This window comes from Hoplias malabaricus, chromosome 2 (assembly GCF_029633855.1).
Source record: "Hoplias malabaricus isolate fHopMal1 chromosome 2, fHopMal1.hap1, whole genome shotgun sequence".
In the NCBI taxonomy this organism is placed as follows: domain Eukaryota; kingdom Metazoa; phylum Chordata; class Actinopteri; order Characiformes; family Erythrinidae; genus Hoplias; species Hoplias malabaricus.
The window spans coordinates 63676366-63686323 of NC_089801.1; the positions used below are offsets into that span (position 1 = coordinate 63676366).

Consider the following 9958-nt stretch of genomic DNA (forward strand, 5'->3'; position numbering starts at 1 on the left):
ATGTATGAGTGACTGGATGAGTGTGTGAAATTGTCCACAGGTGAGTGTATGAGTGACTGGATGAGTGTGTGAAATTATCCACAGGTGAATGTATGACTGACTGGATGAGTGTGTGAAATTATCCACAGGTGAATGTATGAGTGACTGGATGAGTGTGTGAAATTGTCCACAGGTGAGTGTATGACTGACTGGATGAGTGTGTGAAATTATCCACAGGTGAATGTATGAGTGACTGGATGAGTGTGTGAAATTGTCCACAGGTGAGTGTATGACTGACTGGATGAGTGTGTGAAATTGTCCACAGGTGAATGTATGACTGACTGGATGAGTGTGTGAAATTATCCACAGGTGAATGTATGACTGACTGGATGAGTGTGTGAAATTGTCCACAGGTGAATGTATGACTGACTGGATGAGTGTGTGAAATTATCCACAGGTGAATGTATGACTGACTGGATGAGTGTGTGAAATTATCCACAGGTGAATGTATGAGTGACTGGATGAGTGTGTGAAATTGTCCACAGGTGAGTGTATGAGTGACTGGATGAGTGTGTGAAATTATCCACAGGTGAATGTATGACTGACTGGATGAGTGTGTGAAATTATCCACAGGTGAATGTATGAGTGACTGGATGAGTGTGTGAAATTGTCCACAGGTGAGTGTATGACTGACTGGATGAGTGTGTGAAATTATCCACAGGTGAATGTATGAGTGACTGGATGAGTGTGTGAAATTGTCCACAGGTGAGTGTATGACTGACTGGATGAGTGTGTGAAATTGTCCACAGGTGAGTGTATGAGTGACTGGATGAATGTGTGAAATTATCCACAGTTGAGTGTATGACTGACTGGGTGAATGTGTGAAATTGTCCACAGGTGAGTGTAGGACTGACTGGGTGAATGTGTGAAATTGTCCACAGGTGAGTGTAGGACTGACTGGGTGAATGTGTTAAATTGTCCACAGGTGAGTGTATGACTGACTGGGTGAATGTGTTAAATTGTCCACAGGTGAGTGTAGGACTGACTGGATGAATGTGTGAAATTGTCCACAGGTGAGTGTAGGACTGACTGGGTGAATGTGTGAAATTGTCCACAGGTGAGTGTAGGACTGACTGGGTGAGTGTGTGAAATTGTCCACAGGTGAGTGTAGGACTGACTGGGTGAATGTGTTAAATTGTCCACAGGTGAGTGTATGACTGACTGGATGAGTGTGTGAAATTATCCACAGGTGAATGTATGAGTGACTGGATGAGTGTGTGAAATTGTCCACAGGTGAGTGTATGAGTGACTGGATGAGTGTGTGAAATTATCCACAGGTGAGTGTATGACTGACTGGGTGAATGTGTGAAATTGTCCACAGGTGAGTGTATGACTGACTGGGTGAATGTGTGAAATTGTCCACAGGTGAGTGTAGGACTGACTGGGTGAATGTGTGAAATTGTCCACAGGTGAGTGTATGAGTGTGTGAAATTGTCCACAGGAGAGTGTATGACTGACTGGGTGTGTGCGTGTGAGTGACTGGAGGAATGATTGAAATTGTCCACAGGTGTGTGTTTGTGTGAGCAACCGGGTGTGTGAGTGTCTGGGTAAGTGTGTGAAATTGTGCACAGGCGTAACAGATGTGTCGATCCTGCCCGGCTTGTGTGACGCGGGAATTAAATCTGAGAGGAAATAAAACCTGACCATTAATCAACCTGGCGCCTCTGTGGAATAATGAGATCACTGTTTAATCCTGCCCTCTTTACCAGTATGAGATTTATTCTGCATTCTACTGCGCCACCTAGCTGTCCTCCCTCTTAGAACATGACCTTGTGTAACCTTAACTGGTTTTCTGGTCATTCTGCTCCTGGTAAACGCTACTTTATGGCGGAGATCATTCATAATATCTTTCATTTTGGTTGTTTTGTTGTTTTTTCCCGTTTATCTTGCTTCAAATCATGACTGAGCTCCTGTAAACCGCTAAAAAGGACATTCACGCCTCTAAAATTGAGCTTAAACTCTAGTTTGAAACACGGAAATGGCTTAAAATCTTCTTCTTCATCAGAACGTGTTTTGTAAGGCGCTGCTGCGGTGGTAAACTATTTGTACCTCGCCAAAACATCTCACGTTGACGTGTGACTGTACATAACGCATGTCTGACGTCAATGACAGTGACTACTCGGTTTTGCTCTGATTGGATAACGCGACCCCAGAGGCGGGACCTAGCATCAGACCGAGCTCCCCCATTGGCCAGCGTGGTACAGTAAGCGTCTACTGTGAATCTATTCGTTTTAATGGCTAGCGCCGCGGTAAGAAGCATACAGGTCGGGTGAAACCTGCTGTATATTGGTTTAAACGAGGGTTTATCGAGTAATCGATGATTCCGAGGGGTTAGAAGGGATTAAAGTCCACGTACCGGACCTGAAGGTGAGCTGGGGTCTGCTGGGTTCTATCTGTAATGCTTTGAATTGTTAAAAACAATGCGTTTTTAACTCTGTGGTGGATCTAAATCGATCGGGGCATGAAATCACTCGTTTTCTGGTATATTCATTTGTGTTTGGTGGTTTTAAGGCTGCATATATTCTTTTTCTACCGCTTCAGTGTTATTTGGCCTGTGCAAGAAGCCTCAGAAGCGTGCAGTATGTAGATGAGCTCTGTAAAGCACTTGTTTACTGTGGGCTGTGAACGTCACCATATTTAAAACATCAGTGTACTGTGTGGTCAGGATGATAAGGCGAGTCCTGTGGTCATGCATTGATGTGTTGGGGTTGGATATTCCCATACGGTCCATGAAAGGGAGTCCATAGCATTGTCCCATGTAGCTCTTTGTGCCTTTAAAGCAATATCTGTAACAGATTCTTGCCTCTGTAAGTTTTTAATGAGTGTCTGAAGCTGTCTCAGTGTCTACAGTGTCGTTACGGAATAGTAAGGTAATGGGCTGTTTTAGATAGCCTTTGAGGCAAACTGGTTTTATTCATTTGAATGAAAGTGCTTCCTTAATAAACACTAATTTGCATGTAAACATAAGTTTCAGTTCAGTCCTACAGTACACCGAGCTACAGCCTAAATCCTCCTGTCACTACAGCAGTCTGGGTTAGAGAGTGTTCATGGAAAATGGATTAGACCTTAATATATGTTATCTTCATATGTGTGTTCTCATGGTTGGATGATGGTAGTAATATGGTAGTAATATATAACAAATTGTATTGTTATATATTTCTAGGTTTTAAATATATCCTTGTATTTTTAGAGCTGTGACCACTGTGGTACGTCCCTAGTTCTGTTGTAAATTAGGTTAGTCCCTAGAAGGACCACACTGCTGTAATAAAATACCATGGTAAATAATTACGTTATTACTACAGCAAGGGGAAATGAAGGTGTGAGAACGACATGCGTGGGAACGAGATCTTAAAGACTGGGACTTATAAATGCATTAAGTTATTTTACCACACATAAATTAGGTTATTGTCATTTACACATATTGAGTCATTCATGTAACCTTATTCTTTCCTACACATTCTTAATGAATTCTCACACATTATTAAGTCGTTCCTATGCATTATTAAGTCATTTCTACATGTTTGTATGCCATTCTTAAGCATTAAATCAATCCTATATATTATTAGGTCATGCTTATATATTAAATCATTCACATGCATTATAAATTTGTTCCCACATCTTATGAAGTCTTTCCCATTCCTTATTAAGTTGTTCTTATGCAGTACTAAGTCATTCCCATGTATTATATTATTGTTCACGTTCCAGCATTTTATTATGAAAGAATGTCACCCGTAGGGCTCCATACTGTAAATAAATTTTAATATAATTAAGCTATTGTTAAGACATTTTAATTACTGTTTATGGAAGCATATTTTGTGAAATGAAAGCGTAATTTAGTAAAAATATAAGAAAAAATACAGATGTATCATTTAAAGGTGCCATGGGCAGTTTGTCTGGCTTTTCTGTGCATTGCTCAGGACAGCAGTTTTGCAACAGGTTTTCTCAGGTGCAGAATGTTAAAAATGTTTGTAATCATGTTCTACAATGTTTACAGTTTATTTATACTAGAACATGAAATAGTAACTAATGTCTAATGCACCTTTAAAATAGCCTTATGTACCTTTAAACAACATGTAGTTTTGCCATTCCACTCATTTAGAGTTCAGTTCGGCCTGGGTCTGTGATTTTCATGGTTTCAGCGCTGAGTTGTGTTTCTCTCTAAGGTTATTATCACATGAAGTATGTTTGTAGGTTGTAAAGTACACTGTACCTTTGTTCTTGTTGTTTTCTTTTGTGGTAATAAAAATGTAGAGCTGTCAAACTGTTCCGCTGTCGACTTCTCACATAAACATCATAAAAGCAACACCCTGCTATGCTATGGAGAGTTTATATTGTTATAAGAACTATGGCTGAGCTAGTGACTCAAGTGAATTAAATATACCTTCCCTGAGAATGAATTGAGGCGAACAACATCAGTAGCAGCCCATAAAACAAGCACTTAGGGAGTGCGTAACTTCCTGAATTACTGTGAAACCTCTTAACACAACCTGCTACTATTAGCAGAAGAATTGAAGTTCCTGTTTAGACTATTTTCTTCCCATTTAGGATCTCCAAAGACAGTGGGACACTAACTACAGCCAGCACATGTAACATAGTAATGGTAGATGCTCACTGAAGTACTTGAGTAGAACTATAACCTTTTGAAACTAAAGGGAAAAAAAACTTTGTACCCATCTCTGTGTAAGAACAGTGTAATATAATATAAAGCACATATTGTTGTTATCGTCATCATCACTAGGGCTTTCTCTTGCTGTGCTGTTAGCCACAGTCACATGAGGCCCAGCCAGCTACAGCAGGGTGTGAGTGATGTTTGTGGTTGTGTTATGGTTTCAGGGTGGCATTAATCTTGATCCTGATGTTGTTTTCAAGTAGAAAGGCTTTGGCACTCAGTATGTGTCACTAGGTCAGTGGTTTGTGGTGGCACAGGGCCGTGTTTATAGGTTGCTTCAACTGATGCAGCGCAGTAAAGAACACAATAAGTAACGAGGACACTGTGTATTTTTTTTTTTTTTTTTTTTTTTTTTTGCATTCACTAATAAACAGTTCTGAGGCAAGTAAAACAAACCCCCAATAATCTATTTGCATCGAGAAAACCCATCTTTTGTGAATGTAAAAGACAATTTCTTGATAAACTAAGTTAGAAACTGACAAAATCTCAGTTTTTTGTGGCCTCTGAATTTTCTACAGGCGTATTCAATGTGTCAATCAATCAATCAAATTTTATTTATATAGCGCTTTTCACAACAAAAAGTCGTCACAAAGCAGCTTTACAGAGATCCGGGTCCAAGCCTCAATATGTAGTGCACTTCTGCCATTTTGTATTATTCCCAAAACATCATAAGAGAACATTTTGTGCCATCAGGAACTTTCTTTCTGAGTGGGATGGTTCCCCACCTCATCACTCAACACGGTGCTAGCCAATATGTGTATATGTTAGTTCATGTTACAGAACAGTCAGTCTTCTCCTCCAAGCATGTTGAGATTTAATAGTGTAAGAAATAAAAATTGAGTAGCACTTCAAAGGTCTTTGTGCATTGCTATAGCCTTCATCCTCCCAGAATATAATTCTGTGTTAAGTGGAGAGCTAGCAGAAGAAATCGAATTGGAGGGTACCAATTGAATGCATCATATTAAATATGGCACTTTTCCACTGCATGGTGCCTACCTACACTACTCAATCAGTTAAATCTGGTCCTGGAACCAGGTGCTTGTTTAGTTTCTATTCCCTGGTGGTCCAGAGTGAGCAGAGTAGGGACTAAACCTTGCAGAGCAAGGAAAACAAACCAGGGACCAAACAGAGAATCGAGTAGAGAAGGTACCATACAGTGGAATAGCTTGAATAGTGAAAAACTGTTTATCCTAACTATATACCCTAAAAGAGTATTCATTGCTTTGCATTTAAAATGTTTGCCCCTTGGTCCATTCCTCAGCGCTGCTGCAGATGGAGGAGGTAGCAGCCGGACCCCCGGCTCAGCCTCCGTTTTGCCGGCCTGCTGCCCCTGAGCGCCGCCTCCGTAAATCTGGCTCTGCCAACATCTTCCAGGGCGTGAACCTGCGGCAGCTGCGGCGTCTGTTCCGTGTGGCGGGAGAACCTGATGCAGAGCAGAGGGCCAGAGTGGTGTGGGGCGACCGGACAGTCGCACAGGCCGAGGGGGGCGACAGGGAGGAAGAAGAGAAAGAGGAGGAGGAGGATGATGAAAGGCTGGCACAGGCATTGGTGGGACTCAGGGTCCGAGCTCGAAACCGCAGCGGGATCCGAGCAGAGCCTCATCGCAGCGACACCATGACGGGAACCAGAGGTGTCAGAGCATTTGGACACATCAGGTGAGAGAGAGAAAGGGCGTTAGTGCTAAGGCTGGATACAATCAGCAACGCCATAGATGCACATTAGACATTTCTGATGATGCTGACATTTTCTGATGCTGCTATGTTGGTGGCAGTTGTAAATGAAGTGGTGGAGCTTCACATGAGAAAGTTTAATTGGACAGTTATTACAGTCAAACTCAAGGTTACAGAACATAATTACATTTCATTTTTAACATATCAATTTAATGAGATTTTGAATTTCGCTATATATCTGGGCCCTTGATGAGATTATGTAGGCCTTGTCCCATTGAGCCCAGTCATACATCTGGTACCATGTAGTGCACCCTTTAGAACCCAAGCCATTTTTAATAGTCATATCATTGGTACAAAGACATATTTTGTGACAGATTCTGTGGTTATAAGTGTCCAATGAAAAATATGTATCTCCCAAAATAGTAACTTTACAGGAGACGGAAAGCTCTTAACTTTCAATGGAATTCATTCATTGTAAAAACTAATGTTCACAGTGAGCTCTGTTCAAATGATGTTGATCTTGGGCTCAAGTCCCATCTGGGTGGAGCTTCCATGATCACCCCGTGCATGAGTTTCCTCCGGGGTCTCCGGTTTCCTCCCACAGTCCAAAAAACATGGAGGTTAGGTGAAGTGGCTTCTCTCATAACTGTCCTGGTGTGTGAGTTAATGAATGTCGGTATGTGTGTGAGTGAATGTGTATGTGCCCAGATATGGACAGGCATTGGTGAAACCCTAAACCTTCCTGAATGACAGTACACTGTGCTCATTACCAGTGTGTGTGGATTGATTGTAAAGCATCCTTGGGTTTCTAGAAAGGAGCTATATAAGTGCTACATTAAAAAATAAATTTCCAGTAGAAATGTTCCAGAATTATTTGGAATAAAACCTTTTTACACAGACTTCCACTGAAAATTAAGAAGGTTTTTCCCTTCCCCTGTAAAGTTACTATATTTGGAGATACATATTTTTCATTGGAAAATGAAGATATATAAAAGAAGTGATCATCATAGAGAGAGGGATTGCATTATGCAGAGTTAATTAAACTAATGGGTTTCATGAAAATGGGATTATTGTTTCCATCAAATTGTACTGGAGCTCGTTCCATGCAATTCAAATACTGCAGGTGTGGTCCAGCCCAGTGTAACATGAAAATAATAATAAATATTTATAACAATGTATTAAAATCTATGTAAATAATAGTAAACACAACTTTGAATTACCCTCTGGCTAAGGATTATCTATGTAATGACCTTGGGTTGTAACATACTGAAGTGAAATTCCCATAATGTTCCCCTAATGTTCCTTCAGAATGAACGAACAGTCTCAAGGACAGATGTCTGAGGCCATAGCTGATGAGGGCAACGCTGCTTTGGGGGCTTGTGGTGGGCAGGACCCTCTCAAAGCTGGGTCTTGTGACTCAGTGGACTTTTCAGTGGAAGAGGAAACTGTGCGTGGCTCCTGGAGCCGGAACGGCGTTCCAGAGAAGGACCCGGAACGCTACCTGCACCGTATACGACACTGATGACAAAATAGGATTAACACAGTGTGAAAGAATGGGATTAGGCAATAATCTGAAAACCCTGTCTGGGTCTACAGGCTACAGCAGGTCATACTACATATATACTGAGTTGACAGTTTATTAGAAACACAGAGTTTGTATTTGCACCCATTGGCCTATTTTATTGAAAACACTTATAAGTGTTGGTTTACAACTACTGAATGTAGTTTCAATGCACAGCTTATCACAGTTCTACCATGGAAATGGTTTGTGGTCAGTGGTTGTCCTGTGGTGGTCTTAACTTTATGGAAGTAGTAATTGGAGGCTGATAAATTCTGCAGCACCAAATGTGCTAGGGTTAAATTAAAAACCTACTGAATGCAGATATATGGTGCTAAAAACAGATAATCCATGTAGGCATGTTGTAAAACTGATCATGAGGAAATGTTATTGTATTTCCCACCCCTAAGAGAACAGCATGGCTAAACTGTCACCTCAGTGTAAACAGATAAAAACAATAATAAGGGATTAACACTATTAAAAAAAAAAAGCTCATAAAGCACCTGATTTACTAACTAGGGACCTCATAATGACTCTATCTGAGACCTTGAAACTTGAACACTATTTCTATTGTGGCACTGCAGGGCTAATTAAGACTAGCTAGCTCTTCTTTTGTTCATATCACACAGGAGCCTTGTGGCTTAAAATAGGTAACATGGCTAACAGTGATTGCTAGCAGGCTATGAAAACCAAACAAGCAGTGAGCATTATCTTTGGGTTACCATGCATTCAGGGACTCTAGTAGGTTTCTCATTAGCTTTGAAACTGGATTCATCTTAGCTTTCATTAGCTTATCTCAGGCAACCTTTATTCATGCACAGACAAGAGTCTGCTTCCATACACTAAACAACCAGGAGTTAGCTTGTCCTAGTTAGAGTTCTTTCAGAGGAAATAAATAGCCATATGCTTGTTGTAACTTCTTTTCACAGAGAGACACAAGCTTGTACTACCTTCTATTTCAACCTGGTTTCACACCTATTCATGATATAGTCACATATATAGGAGACTGCAATTCGTGACATAGTCGCATATTTACCCACATTTTATGCGACAATATCACGATCATAAGTGATTGGGTAATTACCATAGAAACACTATGCGACAGTAACACGAAAAAACACTTCCTCATTACAGGCGTCATTACTCATAACATAGAAAAATGCATAATTCGAATTACATAACATAGGTTCATAATATTTCTCCTAAGCAATGCTTATCACTGGTGTCCTATTTTAGCTTTAACTCTAACGAGAACATTTCTTATACTTAACGTTATTTTGACTAATTTTCAAAAGGTTAATACTGAAAACGACATTTCTCTAGCCATTATTTGCTTCGATGTTTTAGCAAATAATGAATTGGTAACTAGTAAATTAGTAATTAGTATATTTTCCGTAAATAAAAACAAGACCGTGGTATTAACGGATGTTAATGACGCCTTAATGAAGAAGTGTTGTCGTGTTACTGTCGCATAGTGTTTCTATGGTAATTACCCATTCACTTATGATCGTGATATTGTCGCATAAAATGTGGGTAAATATGCGACTATGTCACAAATTGCAGTCCCCTATATATGTGACTATATCACAAATAGGTGTGACACCAGGTTGAAATAGAAGGTAGTACAAGCTTGTGTCTCTCTGTGAAAAGAAGTTACAACAAGCATATGACTATTTATTTCTTGTCTATTTACTTAGAGATAGGAATTGGCATGCCTTTACTAGCTGTATTTCACCAGGAGATGAGCTATACTGGCATATGGCTAGCTTCTTCATTAGGAGTTGGTTTATTCTATTTCTATTCCATTCTTTAAAGTGTTAGCTTGTATGTTTAGCTTTTATTTCGCTAAGAGACAGAAATACCCTTAAATTCATTTGAAGCCAGAAAGGAAGTGTTCAGCTAACTTCAATTTACTCTTAGCCATGCTAGCATTTTTGCCTGCTCCTTTAACAAGCCTGACAGTCGCTACAGCCATAAAACCCTGCACTTGTGTCCAAGGTTATCCCAAGCAAGAGTATAAAT

The 9958-nt window shown here is 40.2% G+C and overlaps 1 protein-coding gene across 1 annotated transcript; it reads left to right on the plus strand.

The window, feature by feature from the left end:
- Positions 1 to 2274: 2274 nt before the first annotated feature.
- On the plus strand, positions 2275 to 8905 carry avpi1 (arginine vasopressin induced 1). Its single transcript, XM_066661828.1, has 3 exons — positions 2275 to 2406; positions 5970 to 6363; positions 7687 to 8905. Exons 2-3 carry the CDS (start codon positions 5981 to 5983, stop codon positions 7898 to 7900), a joined length of 597 nt encoding a protein of 198 aa, XP_066517925.1. The 5' UTR covers positions 2275 to 2406; positions 5970 to 5980; the 3' UTR covers positions 7901 to 8905.
- The last annotated feature ends 1053 nt before the right edge of the window (positions 8906 to 9958 follow it).

What these genes read in the sequence shown, in the direction of transcription:
- avpi1 (XM_066661828.1), top strand. Translation starts at nt 5,981, where the DNA reads ATGGAGGAGGTAGCAGCCGGACCCCCGGCTCAGCCTCCGTTTTGCCGG. An exon ending in AGAGCATTTGGACACATCAG is followed by an intron (nt 6,364 to 7,686) that starts GTGAGAGAGAGA and finishes ATGTTCCTTCAG; the next exon opens with AATGAACGAACAGTCTCAAG.